This window comes from Neopelma chrysocephalum, unplaced genomic scaffold, assembly GCF_003984885.1.
Source record: "Neopelma chrysocephalum unplaced genomic scaffold, ASM398488v2 Primary Assembly neopelma1_64, whole genome shotgun sequence".
NCBI lineage: Eukaryota > Metazoa > Chordata > Aves > Passeriformes > Pipridae > Neopelma > Neopelma chrysocephalum.
The window spans coordinates 5,979,295-6,006,174 of NW_020897721.1; the positions used below are offsets into that span (position 1 = coordinate 5,979,295).

At 40.8% G+C, this 26,880-nt stretch overlaps 2 protein-coding genes across 3 annotated transcripts in view; one reads left to right on the forward strand and one right to left on the reverse strand.

The window, feature by feature from the left end:
- Positions 1 to 10,037, forward strand: part of ST6GALNAC5 (ST6 N-acetylgalactosaminide alpha-2,6-sialyltransferase 5) — a 71,410-nt gene extending 61,373 nt beyond the window's left edge. For both annotated transcript variants that reach the window (XM_027683192.1, XM_027683193.1), the window contains exons 4-5: positions 1,883 to 1,990; positions 7,698 to 10,037. In XM_027683192.1, the coding sequence (XP_027538993.1) occupies positions 1,883 to 1,990; positions 7,698 to 7,929 (340 nt within the window). In that variant the 3' untranslated portion in view covers positions 7,930 to 10,037. The remainder of the gene's footprint in view (positions 1 to 1,882; positions 1,991 to 7,697) is intronic.
- An 8,148-nt stretch (positions 10,038 to 18,185) lies between these two features.
- PIGK (phosphatidylinositol glycan anchor biosynthesis class K) overlaps positions 18,186 to 26,880 on the reverse strand; it is a 62,571-nt gene continuing 53,876 nt past the window's right edge. The window contains exon 11 of the mRNA XM_027683181.1: positions 18,186 to 19,406. Coding sequence (XP_027538982.1) covers positions 19,290 to 19,406 — 117 coding nt within the window. The 3' untranslated portion in view covers positions 18,186 to 19,289. The remainder of the gene's footprint in view (positions 19,407 to 26,880) is intronic.

Sequence of the window (26,880 nt, forward strand, 5' to 3'; positions counted from 1 at the left end):
CGCTGATACAGTCTAATGTACAGTCTTTGCAGTAGTCTAATTCCCTGAGGAAATGGGAAACTTGGTACAAGGCATTCCTCAACCTGACAGTGCTCTAAACATCTCCCTCCTACTGCCCTGTAGGTGACCTACTTGGAACCAGCTTGTTTTGCATTAGCTTGGGAAGCTGCACGGTGGCTCTTTTCACCTGAATTAGATGTTAGTGATTGCTGGCACTTGCCTGCAGTGGCTTTTGTGGCCTCAGGTCCCTGCTTCCAGGACTGTTCCACACCGTGCTGTCACTGGGTAAACTGGAAAAGATGGCCTTGGAACTTGGGTCAGAACCTGGGATTCCCAGGTGACTTCTCCAAAGAGAACCTCATGTTTCCTGCTGTGTTTTTTTTCGGTGGGGGTGATGTCACAAAGTTTCCCAGGTATCAGGCAGATACGGGTGTGGGGGAAGGGGGTTAATGTAGGTTCCATATTAATCCAATCTGGTACAGCGCCCACGCCTTCCAGGAGCCTGCCCTTGCTCCCACACTGCCTTGGCTTCAGTGAGAGATGAAGGGAGAGCCAGTCACTGTGACAGGCTGTCAGCAGGAATCTGAGCCCTTTTTGGGCTGCAGATGACACGAGCTTGAACTTCTTCCTGCGGGACTTTTCTAGCTGAGTGAGGAGCCATTAGGGAGACCTGCTGCCTTTAACAGTATTTGAAAGGAGACCTTTGAGTGAACTCCTTTTCTCTGGAGCAAATACCCTACTTTATGTGCCTCCATGTCTAAGAGAGGTGCCAGTCCCTAACATGCCCTTATGACACCTTTAAGACGTGCTCCTCACTGGCATTTCCTTGATCTTCCCATTCCAACACTGCCAGCTCTCCCGTGGCACAGAGCCAGTGCAGGAACTTAACACAGCCCTGGGAATTCCAGTGCACATGGCAGGCAACCAGTAGCCACTATAGGACCCATCTCTTATGCACTGAACAGCATTGGCAGGCAAATGAGAGGAAGAGGACATGATACTGTTGCCATTTTGCAGATAAGAACCTGTGACACAGCAAAATTTTACACCCGACTTGCAAATCCCTTACATCTGTGAGCAGTTACATAGGATATCTCCTATTTTGCATAAATAATGCTGGGATCAGCTGAGCTTCTTTGAAAGCCATCCCCCAGCCTGCAGAGAAGGCCAGGCGAGGGGCTGCCTTTGAGGGCTCCCTGGCAGTGCTCTGTCAGTCATATCAAAGGTCCCCCCAGGCAGGGATGGCACTGGGGGCAGGCAGAGGGGTGGGTAGTTCCCAGGATGAAGGTTTCCCAGGCTGGCAGTGGGACAAAGGCAAAGCTGCAGCCAAATCAGCTTCCTACCAGCAGTCACAGCGAGTGGCTGGGAGCTTCTAGAACCCAAATCATGGGTGGGGTGGGAGGAAAGACAGTTACAACAACAGGCCAGATGTCACTCAAGCAGATGGGCTCCTCTGTGTGCTGTGGGAACAGCATTTTAAGCAGCCCCTTCATCTCCCCATGATGCATCTTCCCAAGCACTTAGTGTGCAAGCTCCATTAAGCGATTACAGATGTGTACAGATTACCAGCAGCAGAATATAAATACAGGACATGAAGTTTCAGTCACTTAAAGTAAATTCACCAAAAGGTCAGCTAAATATTAACATTGTTGTGCCTGAAATTAATTGCAGCTAGGGCAGTTTCTGCATAGGTTGGGCCACTGACAGGAGACACTGAGCAAAATCATTACAAGATGAACGAGCAAAGTCATTGTAGTTGTCCAAGTTTCGTAGCCTTTCATGAGAGTGAAAAAAAAATGCCGAGAAACCGGTTCAGAATTTTTTTCAAGAAACAAATAAATTGTTTGTCAGCTTAGAAACTTAATTATGTTTTTGCTTTCAGGAAGATATCCAACACTTGGCTTAGCACGGGCTGGTTCACAATGACTATCGCATTAGAGCTCTGTGACAGGATAAATGTTTATGGCATGGTGCCACCGGATTTCTGCAGGTAGGATTTTATTTTGGAACCATTATTAGCCAACACAGTTAACGTTACAGATAAACATCTGAATCTCTTAATCTCTTTTTTTCTCTGCAACGTGTCTTCAGTCCTCTTAAAGCAATTAATTAAGATGTCCCACAATCTCATTCTGAAAACAACAAAAAGGGTTTAATTATGTTATGTAAAATATTAAAAAATTTTGTTTGTAGTGTGGGAGAATTAATCCGTCTTGTTGGTTTCTTTTAGTCTCTGAATATTTATCAGCTAAAAGTAATGCAATAATTGGCATGAAATTAATCTGAAGAAAGTAATACTGGAAAACATGACTTTTAATTTGTTTTTCAAGTTCCCCCCAAATTAATAGAGGAACAGCATTCTCACAGTGACTAGCTTCTAAATTGAACTTTCTGTGCAACTCAAATTAAGATTGTTGTACCTCTCTCACATGAATCCCAATTTTACAGTAAACCAGCTTCCTAAATAATCCCCACCAAACCCCTCACCCAGCATGTGGACACAGAGGATCAGTCCCATTTGGGTGGGGCACGCAGGGTGTGGGCCACAAGTGGTAGAAGGAGCACACAAATTCTGCCAGTAAAAGCTGTTCTATAAAGTAGCAGCTTGTGCACATTTTACAGCCCTGTTGTGCCTCCAGCCACGTGCAGGAGTCAGAGCCAAGGTCCTGGTTAAGGTTTCCCCCTGAGGATCAGTGACGATACAGGGGAACAGTCTTCAGAAATTCTGGTGCTGGACCAAAATCACATCAGCCACAGGATGCACTATGAATACATCCAGGTTTGTTTTACATCAGCAGTGTTTATGCTGCCAGAAGTCTCACCTGTCCATCCATTCCTAGCCCAGCACCCCGTGGTTCCGTGCCCGTCAGTCCTGACCCCGCTGGCACGGGGCTGGTGCTGCCAGTCTGCAATGAGGCATCAGTGGAACATTTCATCTCCTGCTCACAAACCCCTTTCACTAAGAAGTACTTGCTTTAATTTTCTGTCGCAAGTGCAGTGATCCCACTGAAGTCTGGTTCACTGGCTAATTCCAGGTGCCTTTCAGGGGCAAGGAGAGCAAGGCTGCAGTGCCAGGTCAGTGCATCTGGCAAAGAACAGGACTGCTCTGACTCAGGACTGCTTGGACTTTCCTCAGAGCACTTAAAAAGGATCAGTCAGGAATCTGCATTTGTCCTGGGCACGTAGTAGAAATCCCTGAAGAAATCACAGTATGAAATGTCAACACTAAACTCCACTTTGTGAGAATTTCTACAAATTATAACAAAAGACTGATGATAAATGCTGTGATGTACTGCCAGGCTTCATCACGAATTCTCCAAGGAAAATAACAAACTAGATCAGATATGCCAGACAACACAAGTACCTTCCACAGCCCAGCACCTCAGTTCCCCTGTCAGTTCAGTTGGCCAACAGAGTTTCTGTAAGTGGCTGGTCTGTCTTACTCCAGAAATGGCTGTATTCCAGTGGTACATGGAAATAATAATTATTTAACTGATGATCTAAAAATGCAGAAGACAGCATTTCACTGCAAAATAATGCACAGTCCTGACTTTTCAGCCAAAGTCAGAATAATTTAGATACATATACATATTTAAAAACAAAACAAACAAAAAACACTAAACCCAAACAGTTTTTAAGAGAGGCTAAAAATGTCACTGAGGCCATATGAAAGGCTTTCATAGAATTGATACACTAAAATCGAATGGATATAATGTTAAATTATGACACAAGAGAGGCTGTAAATTAATCCTACCACTGGGGTAATAATGCTTACAGCCCACATTTAAAAAAAAAAAAAATCTTAACATAAAGGTTCGCTCACCTGGTTGTAAAAAGGAGAAAGGTCATTTCTTAATCAAAATAATATGAAGTGTCTGTACTTCAGCTTGATTCCCCAGATGATGAAGGGGAAAACTGTAGTTGCCATGCCTGGGAGAAGCTGTCCATGAAGATCTATGGAAGCAGTGTCTTGCTATAAATACAGTTAACCTTCTTAGTTTGCTCTTCAGCCACTCATTAAGAAGTTAAACAGTGCTTCCTTTCAAAGAAATAAGACAACAGAACAGCAGAAAGAAAGAAATAGTCTGTAATTGTAATAACTCTGTAAGGTGTGTGTGCGAGATGGTGTGGGGACCCTCATCGCTGTGCAACTAAACAATCATTAAGATTAAAAGAAAAAAACACCCCAAAATCTTATTTCTATTCAGAGTTAATATCACCAGATTTGAAATTTCAGCAGATAGATGCCCATTCTTTTTTAAGTATTAATTTGTGGAGTAAGTAACGAGTGTGGCGATCGCTGTCGTGGAACTAAATTGGTTTCACATCTGTAACGTGAAGGACATCTCAAAGGTACCCTGAATATCATGCTGTTGATTCTGCTGCAAATTATTAGCTTAAGATCATTAACCAAATTGCTTTGCACCCGTGCAGGAAAAATAGTCTAGTGAAGGACTCTGGAGTATGGAGTGAAAGATTTGTCACTGTTAATTGCAACAAGGTGTTTTAGATTCCTTTCTATTGACTTTCACTGGACACTGAGTTTTAGAGCTGAACTGGAATTAGTGTCCTGATTGTTATAAATTTTTAGTATTTTACAGCAAAGCTATATGAAATTTCAAACCCCTTTATTTTGCTACAGATTTATGCTGTAGGAAGGGTTAATGGTTTGGTATTGCTCTCATGCTGTTAAATACCTCTGATCTGCACATTCTGTAATAAGATGAAAGCTTGTGCTTCCACACACATCCCAAAGATTTTTGTAGAGTGGAGTGTGCACCTCTCACTCTTTGTCACAAGACAAACAAGCCATCTTGCTGTATTTTTGCCTTATTTTAACTAATTTAACTAATTATTTTAACTAATACGAATAATTTTTGCTCCAATTATGGAACCAGATTCATTTTCCCGTAAGAATCCGCATTTAACTGCCAGGCCTGTTTGCCTGAAAATTGGCATTTGAAAGACTTTAATTTATTCCTTTGGGTACAGCTTTTAAATCTAGTGTTTTCTTACCTCCCTCTCTCCACTTCCAGTTCCTTTAAATCAAATGCAGAGAAGCAGTTGTTGGAAGTTACATTTCCTGGAGCTCAAGAGGGGCTTGATGGAAGAAGAGGGGCTCGCAGGACTTTAAGCTGTATGTGAGAGAGTCCTGCCCTTTGGTCCATATGCTTCACCTCATTACCTTAATGACAAAATGCATAAATGGTTTGGAAAACGGGGCTAATAATGGAGGTCAGGGAAACGGGACCCTGGGAACAGAAGGCAAAAAAATTATCCAGAAATCCTCATAGTCCTGGCACAGCACCTTGCCCATCACTCAACATATTAATGACACTTTATTCACCCTTCAAAATATGAATTATTTTACAAAGTGAGTGAGTGCCTATAGCTTTAGAGGGTTGATTTATAATGGCACTTCATTTCTAAAGGGAGAGGTTGACCAGCATGTGATACGGCGTGGCCTGGTTTTTCTGCCTTGTTTCTTTTGAGGCAAACAGTGTTCACTGTGCTTTCAGCTTTGGCTGGGGGTGGATACCATCTGTGGGAAAATGTGCACTCAAGTGGCAAACAGTAGCTGACTGACATGGGTACAAGCACTCACACGGGTGCTGTGCTGGCAGGCTACCAGGAAGGAAGTGTAGGATATTTTACAGAGGAACTTCCCCAGATTCCTCCCAGCTGTGATATTAATATGCATGCAGAGTCTGACAAAATACTGATTAATGTCCAGTATCAGTCAGTGATAAAACAGCATCTGTTTTAATGTTAATAAATGAGGTGGCAAGCAATTTCCGTATAGAAATTACTCATGCATTTCATTTGCTGGTGACACAAGCTAATTGCAGAGTTAGAAGATAACACAGCACAGTTAATTTGGGTTATGGTGTAGTTACTCAAGCCAGAGTTCAAATCCAAAGTTTACCAGCATGCAATCTGGATTCCAGAGACCTGTTTGTTTAGTAGTTCTTAGCAAAAATAAATCACATGAAAATGTATTCTGTTAGATTTACAGTAACCATGCAAATTATTCATTTAAGTGACAATAAGAAGAGGTCTAGTGTATCAAAAAAGTGAAAAATTAATTGAAGATTGACCTTTAATAGTTGTAGCTTAAAAGTATTAAATTTCTACATGAAGGGTAGGTAGTTTTTACATTACAAATATGTTTTCTGTAGGTAAGGTAATGAAGGATTTTGTTTCATTCTTATATATTCCAGTGAGAATATATTTAATAAGCTTAGAATCCATCTTATTCTAGAAATGTAATTTTATTGTTATTCTCTTCTTGGAAGATTGATCACCATGTTGTGTTACAAGGGAGCCTGATGGATGGAATTAAAACGTTAATCTAAGGCACAAATGGAAAGCAGCAGCAATATCATACATTACCTCTGCATACACAGTATGGATAATGGCAAAATAAGAAAAATTAGAGAATTGCTTAGGTGACAGAATTACAAGTAAAAATAATGACCAGGACAGAACACTGACAGACTGTGGATGCATTCAATTGAAAGTGAGCTTAAATATTAGCTCTTCAAAATGGAAATAATCAACTGTATATTAGAGCTGACAGCCTGGAATCTGCATGGGATTTCTTGCTCTGTACTAAGATTCTGTTCAGCTCAGGCTTTAACACAGAGCAGCTCCAAGGCTTCACTAAATGCTGATATTTGGATTAACTTTTCTGCCACTACAAAATACTTGGTAGCAACTGTGGAGAGCAGTACAATTGGGTTATTCTGTCTGGAACAGCTCTCTCTCTTTGAATTCATGACAAAGAGGGTTGTGTGAGTTCCTGTCAGGCCAAAACACCGCATCCAGAGGAAAAAAAACATAATGGGTACAGTTTAATACAGAGATTAAAACAAAAGGAGAATTAATCACTCTGGCTTATTATAATACAAATGTGCCTTTTACAGAATGTAACATCAAAACAATGAGGTTAGAATGCCAAAATGAACTTTATCCTAAGTATCTAATTGGTCTTTGACCCATCCTACGTGTCACCACATGAGTTCTCATGTCCTGCTGGGTAATGCAAACAGGTTCACAAGGTCAGAAGGACACTGTGGGTGAACAGTTCTAATTTCTAGCTTAGACACGTTAAAGTTGCTGTAGCAAAATAAAAAAGAACCATTTGATGCATTTGTGCATCAGCTGTTTTGCTTAAAAGCCCAGCAACAGCAGCCTGTACCACTGCCCTGGCATGCAGACACAGTGGGTGAAGTTGTGCACTTGGAACCTCGCGCGCCGTGCTGGGAATGTTCAACTGAGCTGACACAGATAACCACCTCCCCTCTGGCTTCTTCCCTTTCTTCCCCCAGTTCAGTAAATACCTCTCCAAGACCTTTTACAACTCACAGTCCCGATATAAATCTCTTTTAAGCAGTTTGCTTCCAATTTCGTGTGTAGTAACACAGCCCTGCAGCGCTCTGCCTTGTTTCTGAGCTACTGCTGCCCTTTGTTTAACTGGGAGGAGGGGATTAAAGGAGAGCTACAGAAAGAGCAAAGAAAACACCTTTACCCCATTCTCATGTATTAAATATGCAAGAAAAATACAACTACCTAGAAATTTGGTTTATCTGGGAGAAAAAGTGGATTTGAGCCCGTCAGTTTATTAAAGATAGCATCTTTTCAATCAGTGCAAAGGAGCATCTTGGGCTTCCATCTGTTTTCTTTTTTTCCCACAGGGATCCTAATCATCTTTCAGTACCTTATCATTACTATGAACCTCTGGGACCTGACGAGTGCACAATGTACCTTTCCCACGAGCGGGGCCGCAAGGGGAGCCACCACCGGTTCATCACGGAGAAACGAGTCTTCGAGAACTGGGCACGGACATTCAACATCCACTTCTTCCAGCCAGACTGGAAACCAGAGCCACGCACTGTGACCCGCCCCGAGACCAAACCGCTGCTCTGAGAGGGGGGAACACACAAGGCCACAGCCACAGTCACCTTCTGTGCCAGCCTTTGGACCTCCTGGGGCAGCACTGGAACCCAGAGGGGAAGGGGAACAGGGTCTGCAGCTGGGAACTGCAGCAGCAGTCAGGAAGTTGTGGTGGAGGAGCAGCACATACCAAGAGTACTTTCTGTTGAACTGTCGCCTTTTTTGGGCCACCTGACCCCCTGTGTGTGTATGTGATTTGTGAACAACGACTCGGGTGTCATTAACGGATGGTTAATTCATTACGGCTTTTTTAAGTACAACGCCACTGGATTTTCATAGTGAAAACTTAACAGTATTTATTTAATGGAGGTTTTTATGCAACCTAGGCCAGTATTTTTCTAATTCACAGTTATGTGGTTGTTTATCTTTCATAATCTTTCAAATGCAAAGTTAATATTGCTGATGGTTTGAAAGGCCTAGCCTTTTATTTATAAAATTCGTTTGAAATATATAATTCTATATAGCATGTAATTAATATTTGATCAGGAAATGTTGCGTTTCTTCTAAAAAATTTGGGCTCCGTTCCAGCCTAAAGCCTTTAATGGCAAGAGTGGTCCCATGTGCAGATCCAGCTCACTTTACATTCTGACATCTCATGTTAATATGAAAACGGTAGTGAAAATTCTGTTTGATATTAATGTGCATTTGCTGCTGTGCTATCAAGCTGCTGTTTTTTAAACAGGGGTGGGAGGAAGGAGGGCAAACAAAATTTATCAAAAAAAACTCAAAACCCCCCCTGGCTATGGCAGCGTGCTTCTCAGTGAAGACACCAGGCTGAGGCTGGAGGGGTTGTGTTCTGGTTTGTCGCTTGTACTCCTGCAAGAGGCTGACAGGGACCCCCCCGAGGCAACAGACTACAAACCAGGCCACAACTGCTGGAAACAACATGACCAAATTTCTGGAACGAAGAAGTTAAACTACCAGGTACTACAATAGCATCCATACTTGCCAGAAAGATCACAACACTGCACCTGCAAAAATCTCTGCCTTACACAGCTCCAAGGTCATCACTGAGCTCAGAGATTCTGGATCACGTTGAAGCTGGGCTGTGAAAAGAGTCCCACAAGTACAAAGTTGTCCTCTTGAAAAGAGCAAAGTTAAACTTTGCATTTTTCTCCATGAAGTACCTGTATGTGCATGGCAAGTCCCTGCGAGCCAAGGGGAAGGACGATGCTCGTGCTGTGTATGGAACCTCCCAGTGGGAATTACTGGGTTACATTTGGCTTGAGAATAAAGAAGATTTCAGTTACAGTATTATTTTTGCTTTTGCTTCACAAGCCTCAAACCTCTGATTTCTTGGAAGTAATGAGTAACTATTGCATGAAACGTACCTCAGGTGATGGAAGGTGTCTCTCATGAGACAAATGTGAAAGCCAGAACAAAGATACTACCTTTAAACATCTAAATCCAAGAAGCTGAACCTCAGCGGTGATACGTAGAACTGGGACCAAACTCACTATCATTTAAACCCCCTTTTAACCCATGGTCTTCCTCTTTCCAAAACTGAATAGCAATAGCTGCAGCTGCCTGACAGATAACCCTGATCCTCTGGGAACAAAGTGAACTGCCCTGTCAGGGGCAAAACAGTGTCACCTCTGTAACACTGCCTGGACCTGAAGTGCAGGCCTCCGAGAGCCACTGTCCTGCTGCAGCCCCTCCCCAGTATCAAAAAGTAAGAAACTATAACCTGTTTTGCCTTAAAAGCTTTATTTGGGTGTTCTTCCTGGTGCACACGGCTCAGCATACAAACAATGCCAATTGCTTGTGACCTGTCTCTCGTCAGCTGGTGTTCAGCTCTCCCTCTTTCACTGATGGTGTTTTATTCCTTCCACTTGACTTCACTGCGTTCTACAGAAACCAGAATGGATTCTGAACTCGTGGTAATCTGAACATCCCTTTCAACGTGTGTACTGGGGCATGTATCCAGCAGATGTTGCTCCAATTGATGAAATCTGTCAAATTGATTTACAGATCATCTCTAATGTGACTGCAAGAGATGGTGCAGATCATGGTAGGTCCTCTGATGCCACCATCCTTGTTTTATTAGTGATATAATAATAAAAAAATCTTGTCATTCTAAATAGAGCTCTTAGTTTTTCCATTAATTGAGGGCTGCAGGATGTGTATGCTGTATGTTTAGTTATGTTCTTGTTAAAAACAGATCATTTAAAGATGGATTACACTGGTCTACTTCTAGTATTCAGTAGAAACATGGGGACTTGCCAGACTCCACTGTGTTCCACACGCTTGTTTCCTGTCTGCAAGACTGGTCAGTGTCAAATAGATCAGGTGCAGCATTAAGAATATGAAGAAACATGGGATAAACTGGCACTAAATCTCCTGACTTCTAACAGAGCGAAGCTAAGGATTGTAACTTATTCCTTGTTCATCTTCTGTTAATAACTAACTGTGTTCTTCCTACCCCCACACACATCCAGTCTTTTAAACCAAACAAACCCAAACTCACTTTAGTCTCATCAACCTCCTATGAAGTTTGAGCAAGGTCCCCCATCTAATTAAAAAAAAGTATGAAGGAGCATTTTCTGTGAGTAAGAGACACCTATATATAAAAAAAGGAATCTGATGAAGCCAAGGAAACAGCAAGTTTTGAACAGATCACGCAGATTTATATGGAACATAAATCGAGTGCAAAAAGCACAAGTTATAAGAGTGCAAAAGAAATTGAAATAATTGTTAAAGTGCTGCAATTTTAATTCACAAATTACTGATGTATTTCTCTATAAAAGCACAAGTTTTGAACAGAATATCCTGAAGCAAGGTTTTATGGCCTAGTTATAATCCAAACAGATTTATGACAGAAAACACTGTCAGCCCAGGGATCAGTAGTACAGACCAGGCATTGCTGCCATTCTCTGCTTTCTGCTGTCAGCTCACACTCTTCGCTGTAATTTGATCGATTCATGATCTGCAGCACATCATTTCACATATTAAAAGCTGCTGCAAAACAGTGTTTACAGACATCAGCAATTTTAAGATCTGTGTTACTTTAGTTCTGAACTCTTGGTACCTTTAGGCTGTTATGTGTGGCTTCGTCGGAGGAGCAGTTTTTCATCTCAAAGAACCACAGCTCTTGTGCCACGATATGTGCAACTGGGGTTGAGAATGATAAAGAAAACAAGTAAGTAAGAACAGAAAAATACCACACCTGCTTTCTGTTATGTTGGCACAAGGGTTGCAGGATGCCCAGCTGAGCATCGTGGTACAGAGCCAAAACCGTGATGCACTTGGAGAAAACCATCCATCCAAAGGGCTAAAGCACCTCAGAAAGACAAGTTAACACTGGATTCCTGGGGAGGGAAAGAAACTGAGACTAAGTTACAGCCTTGGAACTAGATTTGGAAGAGATTCAGGTTGGCTGACTGGCACCCCTGGCTCGATGCAGTAGAACACACAGTGGCACTGCCACAGACATTCACACACATGAACAGGACTGTAAACTAATAAAATTCTTCTGGAGGTGCTTTCCTGGGTCTTGCCCTGCTGTATTCTTCAGGCAGACTTCAGAGGAAGCTAAGTGATTTTTACCCAAAATAGCTCTAAGGTGACAAGGAAACAATAATATAAAAATAGCTGGAAAAACATTGGGGGGTGGGGTGAGGGGAATCTAAAGTGTAGGGAATAAAATGTGGCTTGTGCCATCTAGCTATATTCCCCTGGAATATGAAAATCAAACTCCAGCTCAGGCTGGAGCTGACTGAGTGGAATGTCATGGCTCAATAGCAATGGCCATCCTGCAGAGATTTCAATATTCTATGAATTGATCACAGGTGCCACAAAAACTCTTTGAAAAACGCTGATAATAATTTCTGACTAATGAAAGTTAATTATTTGATTTGATGCGAGGAGACACAATTTCTAATTCAATTAAAAACATAGAGGAAAAAAAACCATAAAGAAAGAAGCAGTTAAACAGTCAAAGAGTACTTGTAAGACAGCAAAAGATACTGCAAAAGAAAAGGAAGTACAGAAACCTTACAGGCACCAGTCCTTCCACCTTCCCCAGAACATCAGCTCATACTGCAAAAGCACACCCTGCATATCACAAGCAGAAGATTTTGTAAAGAGAAAGGACAAGGGAAAAAAATAACATTAAGGACAATCTTCTTTAATAAAAACCTAAGAAATGTGAAAGGGCAAATGTCTAAGGTTGAGAAGATTTCTCTGTGCTGGAGCACAAAAGTTTTAAAACTCAAAGAATCTTTTGTAAAATGGCCGTAAAATGGCTCTGCTTATGCTAAATACCCTTCATACTACTAAACTGTTAAATGTTTTCTGCACTGAAAATGACACCAAAACATGAAATGTCAAATGATGCCAGAGAAACTACACAGCAGATGATCAAAATACAGTGTCCCTCTCTTCAATGTGGAGCACTTTGACCAGGAGTTGTCAGGAACACAGAAAAGATGGGAAACCACAGACGAGCAACCCCAGCAATCCAGACAAATGGATGGAAAACCATACAAACAGAATTAGGATCATAAAGAAGATACAGTGGGTAAGATGTGATGCAGCTTTTGTAAGCAAAGCCCTGCCTTGCAAATCTATTTAGAGTTTTTCAAAGTTCTCTGAAGCAGTTTGACAAGGAGACAGAGGTGATGGATCCACTTTGGAGTTCCACAACTAGTTTTGAAAGGTGTCTCTTAAGAGACTTTCAAAGAAGGTATGGTAACACAGAAGAAAACAGTGACAAAAAAAGAAGATCCTTACCTGTGGAACCTATCTGAACATGGGAAATAAGGCTAAGAGGGTACAGCATCAGCTTGAGGGTACAAGCAGAATTCCAAAGGAAAAATGTCACAATATATTTTCCTCTGTTTTTCTTCGCTCTTCCCTTGGTACCTACCATAGGCCACAGGATACAGGAGCTAGACTGCATTTAAAATAAATAGATCAAAAATATGAAAAAAATGTCTCCAGTGAACATCAACTTGTACAGCCACAAGATCCAGGAACTGCACTCTCATTTTACTGCAAGCAATGCCAAAGCACCCAGCACAGCTGGAGAGCGAGACTGGGCCCTTTTTAACAGACACAGAAAGTCATCTTAATAATTTGGTTTCTGAGAACAGGTTTATCTCCTCTAGGAGATGCCTAGAGATATTTAAATCTGCCACTTTCTTTACACAACCCAGACAAGTGTTTAGATAACATCAGCAGCTTTTAGGACACTAGCTACTTCCTGAAGTACAGGGAAGATAAAGGGAATAATACATATTTAGCAAGGTACAAGGTTTTGGGACTTTGCTGATTTAACTTTGTCTGTCAGATTAGTTGGAGCCTATTAGGATCCAAACATACAGCATTGTGAGAGTCTACTAACAGCAAAACAAAGGAAATTCTGATGGGAACAATTTGGTGTGGCTGAGTTTAAGGCAAGAGCTTAGCTTAGGTTTATGTTTTAACAAGCAGGCAAAAGAAATGCACAGATTTATAACCTAAGAGGATAAGCTTCCCCATTGCATCCTTGCTGTAACCAAGCCATACACAAGGCCAAAAGTGAAAGTGGTTACTGGTATTCAGTGGGACTGTTCATTTGTGTTGGACAAAACTGGAACGTTTTCCACCACAGTATTATTATTATTATTTTTTTTTTACTATGGCTATGCATGTGTAGATGTGCATTCCATAAACACTGAAAAGCTGCTCCTCGTCCCTCCAGTGCAAATGACACTGCAGGGAAGGAGCAGCTTAGAGAAACCAGCAACCTTCTGTATCCACAAAAAAAAACCCAAACAAACACAGGGGCCACTGCAGAGAAGTCTGTGTAAAAGAACTGTACAAAATACAAAGATACATTGCAATGATATACTGATGACCCTTTTGATCCTACTTGCATTATAAAGACCAAGGGAGGTAAGGGGACTCTAAAATTATCAGAATTTGAGCCACAATATTTTGAGCTACAAACTTAACCTGGGCAAGGAAACCAGGTACAGGAAAAGTAAATTAATGAAAACCAAACAGCCATGCTTGGTGAGACTCTTTGTTGGTAAACAGCAAAGCATTTGACAAAGTAAGTACCATTATACTGGATATAAAGAAAGGGCAGAGCATAGGTTTAACATACTCACTACATGTAAAACCAGTGTATGTTTAGTTCAAGGGATTGCTGCAAACAACATCACCAAAATAATTCAGGCCGATACAATTTGCATCTCTGTCAGGCCTGAGGGCCAAAGCAGCCAAACTGGCTGGGTTTCAGACAAGGCTTCAGGGTTCTTTGCACACAGACATTAAAAGAAAAGAAGGGGAAAAAAAGTTAAATCTTAAATTCGCATGAGGAAGAAGACTTGGCACAATCAAACATTAATAGATGTACAGCCTTGAATGGAAACCTTAAACGCTATCAATTTAATCACTAAATCAGGCAGAAATCCTCATTAAGGGAGAAAAAGTAACTCAAAGAACTTGCAAGTGAAATGAGTTCTATGAAATGCTGATTTCAGAGTATGTTATGCAGCCTATGCAAGTTTTCATCATAAAACACCAGCACTTTCAAGATGCATTTCCTGACAGCTTTTTATATTTAAAAGTTCACAGAAGGAGGGAAAGCAGAAATAATACTGGAGTGCACGGGATATAATTTTCCATGAGAAACATTTCTCTATTTTGTTCTGTTCTTTGTTGTTTTTTTTTTTTTTAATTTGCTTTTCACCACTTAAAAAATGCAAAACCTATTAGGCTCATTATTGTACAGAAGTGATGGTCAGAAGAGTTTTTGTGGCTTCTGTGGTCCAATATTGAAAAGGGACTTCTGCAGGACAACCACTGCTACTGAGCCACAACTTTCCACTCTGTCAGCTCCAGCCTGAGTTTGATCTTCACATGGTTCAGGAGACACTTTAATTATATACACTGCTTTTTTCTACAGTTCATAACTTTATGGATAGATCAGTCTCTTGGGTGAAATATTTTATGCTTGTCTCAGTCCAAGGGTGAATTAGTCTGGAAGCATGATATAAAAGTCTGCCAGGTCCCACAGGGCTCTGTGACACAGACAGAGCTGGAAGATCTGTACATGGGGACTCTGAGCTTTGGGTGTGCCCAGTCCTTGTCCCCAGACTGTACCATATATGAAGGTTGTCACCTCTGCAAATGCCACAGACTGTGAGATGCACCATTCCCACTTTGTGGACTGCCTTTCACTTCATCTATTTTATCAAGTCCAAATAACCTGACCTCATATAAGCTTTTCATTCACAATGAAACAAAACACTGGATCAAATCTGTACTATTTACCAGACATTAGCAGCATCTTGTTTCCCCATCTATACTGAATGCATAATTAGCTCAGTTTTCTGGAGGCCTTCAGAAACTTGTTTTTATTCCTTCCCTCGAAGCATCCATCAAAGAGAAAGAAGCAGCTCTCAAGCTTTAAAAAAACCATAAGTGACATGCCCTTGGCATCAGGATTGCCAGGGCTGCAGACTTCCCTTGTCCTGCCTCAGCTGGTCCTTCAAATCACTCTTATGGGAATTCAGTGAAACATCTCCCTGACCTTATCACTTAGCAAATCCTCTCCACCCATGATGAATTCACAGCTGAACCTGCTGTTATCTCCTTCACAAATCAAAGTCAGTGCAACTCAGCCCTGCTTCAGGATACAGTGATGCCCATCTGAAGGCAGATGAGACCACAAGATCCCTTTACTTCCAGTACATTCTGTGGATGTGTCAACTGAGAATGGAAATCCCTGACTGCTGAAACAAGAGACAGAAACAGGCTCAGTGTGCAGACACTCAAAAAGAGAATTAGAACCAGATTACATTTGCTTTTCTGTAATCAATAGCACAAACCAGCTTTTAGCAGGGAAAACCAACCAACCAAAAAAAAGAAAAAAAAAACAAAAACCAACCCACTCTCTAGAACTAGAGATGCACTTTATCTCTAATGATGTTTGTAAAGATACTTCTGAACAGTCTCTGATATTTGCTTATGCTAAGAGAACAGCATTTCATGGTGACAGTCACATAAATATGAAAACATTCAGCTGGCACAGACCAAGAAACACTGATTGTCTCCTCACTGCTCAGGCTTCTTCCTCCACTGATTTTTGTAGGAATCTCACTTTTCAGTCTATTATGGAAGTGTAGCTCAGTCACACACTGGTGTCAATATTTGGGCATGGTCACAGGCAGTTCAGGAGACAGCAGGGAGTGGCAGCTTACCATTTATTCAGCTCAATAATAGCAGTGCATTTCAATAGGTGTTCCTGAAAGAGAGCTGAAAAACTGAAATGTTCAACTTACATTTTTATCATCCAGAGTGTTCCAAATAATGTCTTCAAACCCCTCTGCAGGACCTGTCAATGCAGTGACACAGAACAGGGTGCACACATAAAAGCACAACATTCTGCAAGCACGGGTGTGGCTGGTTCAGAGACCTCTCTGTGTAGACTTGAAAAACGCTGAAATTTAATTCTGCTTTATAAGTTTCTGTGCAAAGAAACATCAAGAAACTGCCATCTGGCTTGTCTTCTGGATCCCATTAAAAAGATCATCTGTGCACAACAGAGGAGGTGTCTGTGCTGCAGCAGCACTGCCTGGCCTGGAAAACACAAGTGGTTTGTGAGTGAGGGTGACCTGGCTGGTTCCCAGAGCCCACATCTCAAATTGAGTTTGAAGGGCTCTCAGGGAAAATGAAAAGATTACTAACTTCAAGTAAAAAAATAAATGTACAAAACACACTTACAGGCAAGCCTGACATTTCTGGGCTTGCTTTCAGACTGTAACTATTCAAAGAATAAAAGTTATCACACCACAGAAAATACTGTCTCATAATTGTAGCACAGGTAACTTTATGGTGTCTCTGAGAATGATCCATTTCAGTTCACTCTGTGCATACAAAAATGTTATGCCTGAAGCAAAGTTTGCTGCATTCCAGTCAAACTGTTGTTCTCACTTCAATTTAAACACCTTCACAGGCACACTTACTGAGTGCCTCTATACATAAATTGCATTTTAATAACCCACCTAATTGCCTCCTTTTCCCCACACAGATAAGCTTTTAAAAAGAATCTTTGGTATCTTCTGCTACTGGCAAAATCCTGAGTTCTGTAGATGTTTCTATCACTTCCTGCAAAAGGTGGCAGAAAGAGGGAAAAAGAAGAATTGAATAAAGCCTGAGGAGTCTGAGTAAGTGCAACTGAAGCAAGGCACAGAGCTCCATCAACTTCACTTTATCCACTTTTTAAAGTGGGACAAAACTTGCCTGTAAAATAAATATTTGATTAAAAATATTCACTACAATTGAAAAAGAGTTGGATCAAAAAAGGAAAGTTAAGGAAATCCTCCAAGGAATTCTCTAGGATTCATTTCTCTACTGCACCTACACATTTCTACGTGGTCTGTCTACAACAGATCTTACTTCTTGCATTAGAAATTGCTGAGGGGGGAAAAAAAGGGGGGTTCTGATTTCAGGAAAAGTCACCATTATATCAGATTTTGGATATAAAGTCTTGCTTTTGAAGAACAGTAGCAAAAAAAAAAAAAAACACTAAAAAAAAACCCCACCTCAAACCCAAGACATTGTGAAGAAATCCAGAACTAGCAATACTGCTCAGACCCATCCAGCAAACAGAGCTTTTCTCTTCCACATTAAATTCCATTATTGTTGGCAGAGGGTATCTGTGCATCAGTTGCATTAAAGCTTATCAGGAAACTGGGAAGAAATCCATAGTATTATCTGCTACAGGATATCAGTTGACAGAACTGGAAGGACAGTGGTGTACAAATGCTTTTATTTTTATCCCTGTTCCTGCTGCTTTGCACATGCTACTGAAAACAATTCCTGCTCTTCACCAAGAAGTGCAACAAAGAGGTGTAGCAGGCAAGTGTTTCCCTCCTGATAATGGATCATTTTGTACCTTCATTCTCTCCAAGACCAGAAGATATGTGGAGAAAACAAAGAAGGCTTTAATACTCCAGAGATGTATTACAGCTGCTCTGCAGCCTCCCAGCCAGCACCAACACACAGCTCTGACAACTTCACCTCCCCTAACCCGAGGCTGGGATGCCACAATCACTCTGAAAGAGAAGAAAAAAAAGGATGAAAATGTTTCTGCACCCGGATTTGTATGTGCTGTGCCACACGAAAATGCTCAAAACTGTATCCCTAAGGCAAATCTATTGACTCTGATATTATGTGTGATTACAAATAATTCCTAATGACTTCCAGAGATATGTATCTAGCACTTACACCATGGATGCACCAGGTAAGCTTTATTATGATTAAGCCAGAGAACAGGTCCCAAAAGCACAGGGCAAAAGCTTCTCCTCGCTGACAGACTTGTTTCTACACATGCACAAATTTGCTCATTTGCTCTTCTCCTCACTAGCATCAATATATTATACAGACAAACCCCTTTTAGCATACATTCATCAGTAAATGTCCAAGAAGAACAAATCAATAGGCCAAACCAGGATTTACAAAACCCAGGCAATAAAGCACATTTTCCAAGGGCTCAGAAACTACTGAATACAATAGTACAGTTTATAACATTTTTCATCCTGATGCCAGAGTCGATTTTCTTCTGTGCAAAAATCCACTGCAGTGAAAATCCTGAAAGCATCCAACTCCATATTGTATGCAGGGAAAATACAACACACCTATGAGGGGTTTCTAATGAACATGGTAAAGTAGTTTTGCTTTTTTTCGCATTTTTGAAGTAGATTCAGCAAGGTCATAATTTTTTTTTACTTTCACCAACTCATAGAATCCTAAACTCAAAAGGTGAGTGCCTAAGGTGAAAGGACTGATCTAAGGGTTGCATTTTACAAGGAAGAAAAAAGAATAAGAAAAAAATCAATATATTCTAGAGTATTTTTATTTTTATGAAGAAAGCTTTCAATACATCATGCCAAAGTCTGCAAAGTGGCTTAAGTTTTTATTGATAAAATGACATCTTAAATAACATTCTACACAATGTCCAGTTCTTCAGTGATAGGTGACTACTTCTAGGATTTACTTTGAAGTATGGGGAAAAGAATTTGCCCATTTACAATTCAGAAACAGCCTGTCACTGGGCTTAGATCCTGCCCCTTTTCAAGTTTAACCAGCAAGGAAAAATGCTCAGAAAAGCATTAAAATATGTTTAAACCAAAACAGAGTAAAATAACAGTAACATTAAAACCATTTGTTAGGATCTTTCCAGAAAGAGGGGCAGAAAAGATGACTTCAAAAGAACTGTCAAACGTGAGATCTCAACCCTGTTTTTCACCACAGCCACAATCCACGTGCAGAGAAATGTGGGATACCCAGGAACCCAAACCCAAAGTAGCAGCCAACGCAAACATCTTGCTTGTTCCAGTTCAGAAGACATGTTTCATGTGCTTGATTCCATATGTTTTGAAGAAAACCATGATGATCAATGCCCAGAGTCCTAAAATAAACCCTCCAGGAGGATGCCAATCCTTTTGTTTTGGTTTCTGGAAAAAAAACAAAAGAAAAACCAAACAGAGAAAAATAAAGTATTAGTATTTAGCTCTCACATTAAGCAGTGCACTGTGTTTATCCAGTGCAAAAAAGTGATCCTTGCAGGAGAGAAAAATACCAATAAGCTGCATTTCTTCATAAAGTAGAAGCATCTTCCTTTGTGATGTGGTGGAGAGGCTGATGGGAAGCAAGCTGTCACTCAGGCAGGGAGGTTAAATACCACAAAAAGGCCACCAGAACTGTGCCTGAGCCACCACTCCAACAGTGCCCACTGGTGTCGTGGGACGTGTTCAAACTCATTTGTTTGGACAGATTTTCCTGTCTCTGGTCTCATGTTAATACAAGAGAAAAATGCTGTGAGTAGGAAAAAACAGCTCCTGCAAGTGAAAATGTGAAGGAGAAAAGAGAGGTGTTGTTTTTCCACCACCCGTTTTTCTACAGCTCCTTTTGTACTGAGAATTATGTGAGTATAAACAGAAATCTGACCACGTAAGAAGCAAAGACTCATCATTACAGGAATATAATAAAACAAAATAGGATTGTTTCTAATGTCAATCACATTTCCCAGGGGCCTCATTGAGTCTGCCTTTCCTTAATGTAGAATTATATTCTGCAATTCAAACATCTGTCCCACTTGAACAAATTTTCATCTTCAGTAAAAAGTAATACACTGCAATTTAAGGCCTTTTCTGTCTCACAACTTAGCAGTTAGACACGACAAAACTTGCCTGTCCTCTTCTTCCTCTTATTAAAACAAAAATTCAGGTACTCCACATTCAGTGAATGGAGAAATGGATTGTAGAAGATCAGAGCTGTCATATGCCCCAAGATCTGTCTCTAGGGCCAAGAATAAGGTGAAGCTATATGAATGCAAAATTTTAATTAAAAATATAATGACAAAAATATCAAAATTACAGTATTCAGAAGTATAACTCAGTCCCTCATGCCTGTGCCTACTCTTGCCCTCAGCAGGTGTGTTTTACAGATCTTCAGGCAGAGATGATTTACTATTACAATAATAAGTACTGAAGCGCTCACTGAGATTTTTATTCCTGCCTTGCTGAAAGATTGGCACCATTTTGTCCTTGTACAGAACGGGACACAAGGGGCACAGAGTATTTTGGTTTTGTTGCATTGAAGTCAAATCTAAAATTCTCTTTCTGCCACATGAGTAACTATCACAAAAGATGGGGCTGTTTTGGTCTCAGTGTCATTCTCCTCTAAATGTACCAGGAGGCTGGTGAACTTTAATGCAATAAGGAACAGTTTGCAGCGTCTGTTCTTTCAAAACAGCTTTCCTATCAACACAAAAACAACGTTTGTTGACTGCTCAGCTCCCATTTTCTAAACTACACAGTTTTAGCTTCAGGATTTTTCTTGAAGTACCGTGCCTGCTATTAAAAAGCAGAACAAACAGTCACATCACTTGAGACACCCCAAGAACTCGGCAGTCTGAAATATTAATGATTTTGCTCAGATATGGGAATCAGAGAGCCAGCACGACAATTTACATCAACAACCACACACCCAGAGATGTGAGGGGAGCACCGAGTCCCCCTCGAGCAGCCCGGGTGCTGCTGGTGATGTGCCACCTCACTGAGGGTGTCAGAGACTGAAACGGTTCATGATTTATGCATTCTAGGGTTGCCAAGGGACTTTTGCAGACTTCTGCAGGACTTTTGCATTATACCTCTCATGGCCTATCAAAGCCCATCCCCCCCTCTGCCAATCTTGAAAGGCCGGAAAAACCCTTTGGCCAGGCCCATCATGGGAACTCAGCACAGACCAAGGAGATGATGGAGGTTCGTGGCATGGCCTGGGACACCATCCATGGATATAACAACTCATAACTTCTTTGAGTGTGGGGGCTTCCCTCCTTCACCCCCAGCAGATCAAGGCCACCACTTCAACTGACAGAGACGGAAGGTGCAACTACCAAGTTCCATTGCTGGACCCCGTGGGCTGTGACTATTTACATCTTTCCACTCAGCTTTTCTTTTCCTTACTCTCCCTTACCCTTATCCTGTCTTTCCTGTCTCTCCCTTATGCATTTTCCCCCCAGGGGTTATCCCTATGATAGATGATATAGATGTCAACAGCCAAAATGCTAACACACCTGTTCAAACAGAATTGTTAAAATGAACCCTACCTATATGCGTTTAAAATAAACCCTACCCATATATGTTTTCAAACACCAATTATTCAGTGTCGTTTCACTCTAATCCACCCCAAGGGAATTATTGATAAGAACCTGGGTTACCCCCCCCCTTTTTTCTGGGGTGGGTTGTAACAGAGAGTGATGTGCCACCTTGTTGATGGTGATGTGCCACTGTGCCACCTGGCTGAGGGTGATGTGCCACCTCCCTGACATTCCCCACCACACATCTCCCTGTAAACAGCTCTGAAAACCGACCCCGCCTGTTCCAAAGGCTGCCGGCACATCTCCCTTCTGAGAGTAACAGCCCACGACACTTCCCCGCACAAAGGGACTTTCTTGTTTAAATCCTCCTAATTAACCCGTCCCTTCGTATGCATATTGCAGTGCCTGCTCCATCAATCTCTTTGTACTATCAATCTTTCCCTTCTTGGATCTCAGACAAGTATCTCACCACAAAGTGGCACCTGACCCTTCTAGACAAATGACTTCAATTTGCAGCCGGTGACACTAAAAGCCTCTCTCTCCTACTTTGTATAGAACAAGTAATTTAATTTCTTTAAAGAATTTATATGAATAAATATTTATAAGGTGATCTATGAGTATGGTTTTACATTTTGTCATGTCATGTATTGAAGATGTATTGAAGTATCCACGGAATTCTGCAAGGAAACAGAGGCCAGTGCAGCAGTGGCTTTGTACTGGGAAATCAAGGACACACATATAGTTGGTTTAAAGTCATGGGATGCAATTTTAAAATGGAAAGGATTAAAACCAAGAAGGCATGACAAAAATCATATCAGGCTATACAAGAGCTACATCCTCAGTAATCTTAAAAATAAATTATCTTAAAATAAGAAAGATTTACAGACCCAGAAACTGGAATCTATCATAAATATTAACCACAATAAACAGGCAAAAAAGATGCAACTCTGTTGAACACCTGCAAGTCAATAGTGAGGTTAATTGAGTACAAAATTATATTGAAATATGCCTGTATTTTCCACTAGGGACACATACACATCAAAACCTTATGAATACCTAAAAGGGGATTACACAGATTCATGTCTAAACCTACCAAGTATACCTGTAAGAGCTGAAATAGCTGATTTTCTTTAAATTAACTTGCTCACAGATTCCCAAGAAAGTTCCTCACTGAATTAAAAATGTACTTAACTGCCAAACTAACAAGTTGATCCTTCTAAAATCCTAACAAATATACCACAGAAAACGTCAATAACCAATCTCTGTCCACGTGGGCACAGCAGCTCAGCAGCAAACAGTGCTGAAGTTCCTGTTCAAAAAGCTGCATTTGGCACCTGTGAATCACACCCATCTGCACGGAGTTGCTGCTTCCACAAATTATGTCAGCAAGCTGTACTTTAAATAGGAAATAAAAAGTTTTCTTTTTAGAGCCACATACTGGAAAAAAAGTTTAGAAAAGACAGAAATTCTTTCTATGCTTATGCCAATGCCTAGATAAACTGTCCCTTTATATCAATTTTAAGATTGATCAGAGAGCATCAGTGAAAATAAAATTTCTCACAGATTCCTTAAAAAAAAATTCAGGAGTTCTCCTATGAACATTGCCTAGTTCAGAGTCTTATTCCAGCAAATTTCTCTGAGAGTCAGGCAATTCTTGAAAGTCAGGCATTTTCTTGCTTGTGAGAAATTGCTAAATGAACCAAAAACATGTTGAGCGTCAAAGTATTTTGATTTGAAATTAATTACATCTCTTTATTACATCCAAATTGATGTGAGAATGTGTACAATTAAAAGACTACAGGTTGGTTGCATTACCTACAAATTACACAGAACTGGTTCTTATCTGGGGCTGATCTGGAGGAGGGGAGAAAAGGCTCTTTTATCTCAAGTTATTCTGAATTTCACTGTTGTAGCACCCACCTAAGAACTGCCTTTGTAACCGACACATTTAGGTTTTGTGATTTACATCACAACACAACCCCTTTACAAACGCCCTCTCGGCCCTACAATAATAACAGCAGCACACAGGTAAAAATGCACACACAAAATGGGACAATCTGCCAGGAACAAACACATTCAGCAGCTTAAGGACTAGTCCTTATTGAATTGCTGGAGATTCCAAATTAAAAAGACAGGTAGCTAAGCAACAGCAAGCTTCCTCCTGTGAACACTTTTCTGTTGTGCTCTCTAGTTCTGGTAGATACTCATTATCCTGTGGAACTTAAAAACAGTTAACAGAGAGTTGCTCCAAGTGCTGTAATTAAGGAGAGGATAAAACAGTGTATTTTCAAACTGGATGGGTCTGTAGGGACCTGAATGGAAAGTATCCAAGACTTCCAATGAAGGTGTTTCATAAAACATGCAGTGCGTGTTACTCCAATTAAAATGAGTTTTATGCAAAAAGTAATAAAAAAGTATTACAGCTGAAGTGGTGATTAGATTAGGAATGGTTTAATTTTAAAATGTTATATGAGAATGGAAATAAGATTTAAAACATCATGTATTAACATTTCATGTGGAAAACACCGTGTTAAATTTATCATTCTAAGCCAACAGTCTTCCAACAGAACTTCCTTGGCCTTATGACCTCTGTAAGGACAAAAATATTGGTACAGTGAGCTTTGGGTTAAAATCAGATGTGGCAGCACAGAAAGCAGTGCATACAGCCAGGAATGTAGTAATTCCCAAAATGGAAAAGGGATACACGAATTCTTCCATCTCCTCCAGCATCTTTTTCCCAAACAGAGCTTTAAGAAAGGGGGCATAACCTTAAAAATGAACGAGCACATCACCCCTGTCACAGGGGATGTTCTCCCCAACCTGAGGCAGATGGTGGGTGTTTGTACCACGAGTGCAAAATATCCCTCTGCAACTGCACCAAAATAACACATCAGAAGCATTGTGTGCCAACGAGCCCATTAAAGTGGCAGCCATCGGATTGCAAATTAATCCCTGCTTAATTCTCTCTGCAGTTTCTGCACCGAGTGCCCTAGACCCAGTTTGGGGCTGTTTATTGCAGCACATGTGGTATGAAACATCCCTGAGGGTGTTTTAGAGGCAGCACCAGCCACAGCCCAGGGGAAAACCTGTGCTCAGCCCTCCGAGGAGTTCTCCACCTCTGCCAGTCCTGGGGTCTTGCACTCATTGGGGTGAATTTTATCTATTTTGGGGTGCAAATTTCCAAGTTTTCCTCTGGGTCATTCTCCATTTAAATGAACGTTTCTATTTCTTCCGCTGCAATCCTAGAGATTTTCTCTCAAGGTAGCAGATTTTACATTAGGGTCTGTGGTAAAGACCAGTGCTGAAATCTGAAAAAGGATCCACATTTCAAAACAGGTCTTTGAAATTCAAGGCTAACCTCAGATCCACAACTGAAACAACTCCTTCTCATCTCAGAAAACTGATCTCCAACTGAAGGAAACTCCTTGGAAAAGCTAAATTCTGCTACCCAGTGCACTGTGCCAACAGCACACCATATATTTCCTAGAGCCACTCCACTACAACTCAGGTTTACTTGCAATTTAGAATTTCAAACTGGGTAATCCTTTCAATTCTTACCACAAAGCACACAACAAAGTTTAATTTCAGAATGAATTTATACGTATCACAAGCAAATCACAGCATAAAGTGTGTCCTCAAAGCTTTCAGTGGAAGTCTGCGTTTCTAATTTGTCGGGTCCAGCTTGGATTTTGGGGTCCTCACAGGGGGGTGGGGGAAATCAAATAACTCCAGCCATCTAGTAATAGTTTAATCCTTTCTGTGTCCACAGCAAGATTAAAGTCAGAAGAGAACTCCAGCACAAACAGTGCCTGTTAATCCACAAAACAATTTAAAGCACTTTTGTCTAATCTCCCAGTTTGTATTTACTAACCACAGTGCCGTGATTGCTGATATCTCAAATATTAATAGAATAATGAAGAAAGTTCATTCATCAACAACAAAAGGGTATGGGAGAGAACAGCAGCTAAACTACATTAACATCAATACCAACAACTGCATTTTTAATATTTACTTTGTATAATCACTGTAACATAACAATACTGTTATGATAGCTTTACTTTTTCATTTCCTTCTAAAACACATAATCTATAAGGGCTTTTTTAAAACGAGCTTCTACTTATTACTATCTCCTTTCAGTGTTATCTCCCAGAATTTCACAGCACTGCAAAGTGCTTTTAGTGGTTCAACAATTATTCATTAATCTTCCAACCTGTGATATACAATACATAATATAAAACTTCTGATCACAGGGAGCCTTCCCAGCACCTGGGACCCAGGGCAGGTGAATTCTCAGCCCAGCCAGGGCTCAGATAAATGATGCCCACCAGGCAAACACCACAGGGGTGGCACCAGGGGGCCTCCAAACCCGGGTGTGTGGTTTGCCAGACCCAAGGTGGACACAAACACCTCTGCACTGGCAGCAGGAACCATTCCTGGCACAGCAGAGGCTCCTGTCTGCTCTGTCCAACAGCATGAACACAACTGCTCCATTACTGCAGCCTTCATTCATTTACCCCTTCCACTCGTTCTTCCAATGGAAATGATTTCATCAAATTTCAACCCTCTGAATTGTTTAGGAAAACAATTCCAGACAGAGCACTGGAGAGCAGCCTGCCAATATCTCTATCTCTGGCCATTCATCAGCCCTGTCAAGAGCTGGGAGTTACACTGTTCTGCTCCTCACAGAGAGCTACTGGAGAGTAAATAAAATATAATTAACTTAACACAAAAAAATCACCAATAACACCCAGAATTACACGTTTAAGTGGGATAAATGTGGGGATATGTTTGATGCTAACATTGCTTTCCCCTGAGGAAAAGTGTTCAGAAAAGTATCTGCCATCACAGCACTGCAAAATAAGCCAAGATTGATAACATTTATATTTTTTCCTTATCAATGGGAACTTATTGGTAACAGCTACTTTTTATGCTGCATAAGCTCAGAAGAAATACAGTAGATAGAAAAATCTAGCAAAACTCCTACTGCTAATTTTATTACTCACTGGAATACCATTTAAATAAACACTGTCTATCAGGGAAGCTTTCATGTGTAAACAATAAAAAAGTAATGATTAATAAAAACTGTACAAGGTTATGTGAGAAATGAAAATGTTACAGAACACTGAACAGACAGCAGAAAATGGAATTAAATCTTGCATCTTGAACAACCTACTAAAACATACTTCAGTAATTTCCTTTATATAGGAAGGTCCTGATCCTGCATATATTTAGTGACAGGTAACACAAACTAAGTCAAGAATTTAGTCTTGCACTCAAATTGTGCATGTGCTTACACACACACTAATGTCATGCAGTATTAAGCAATA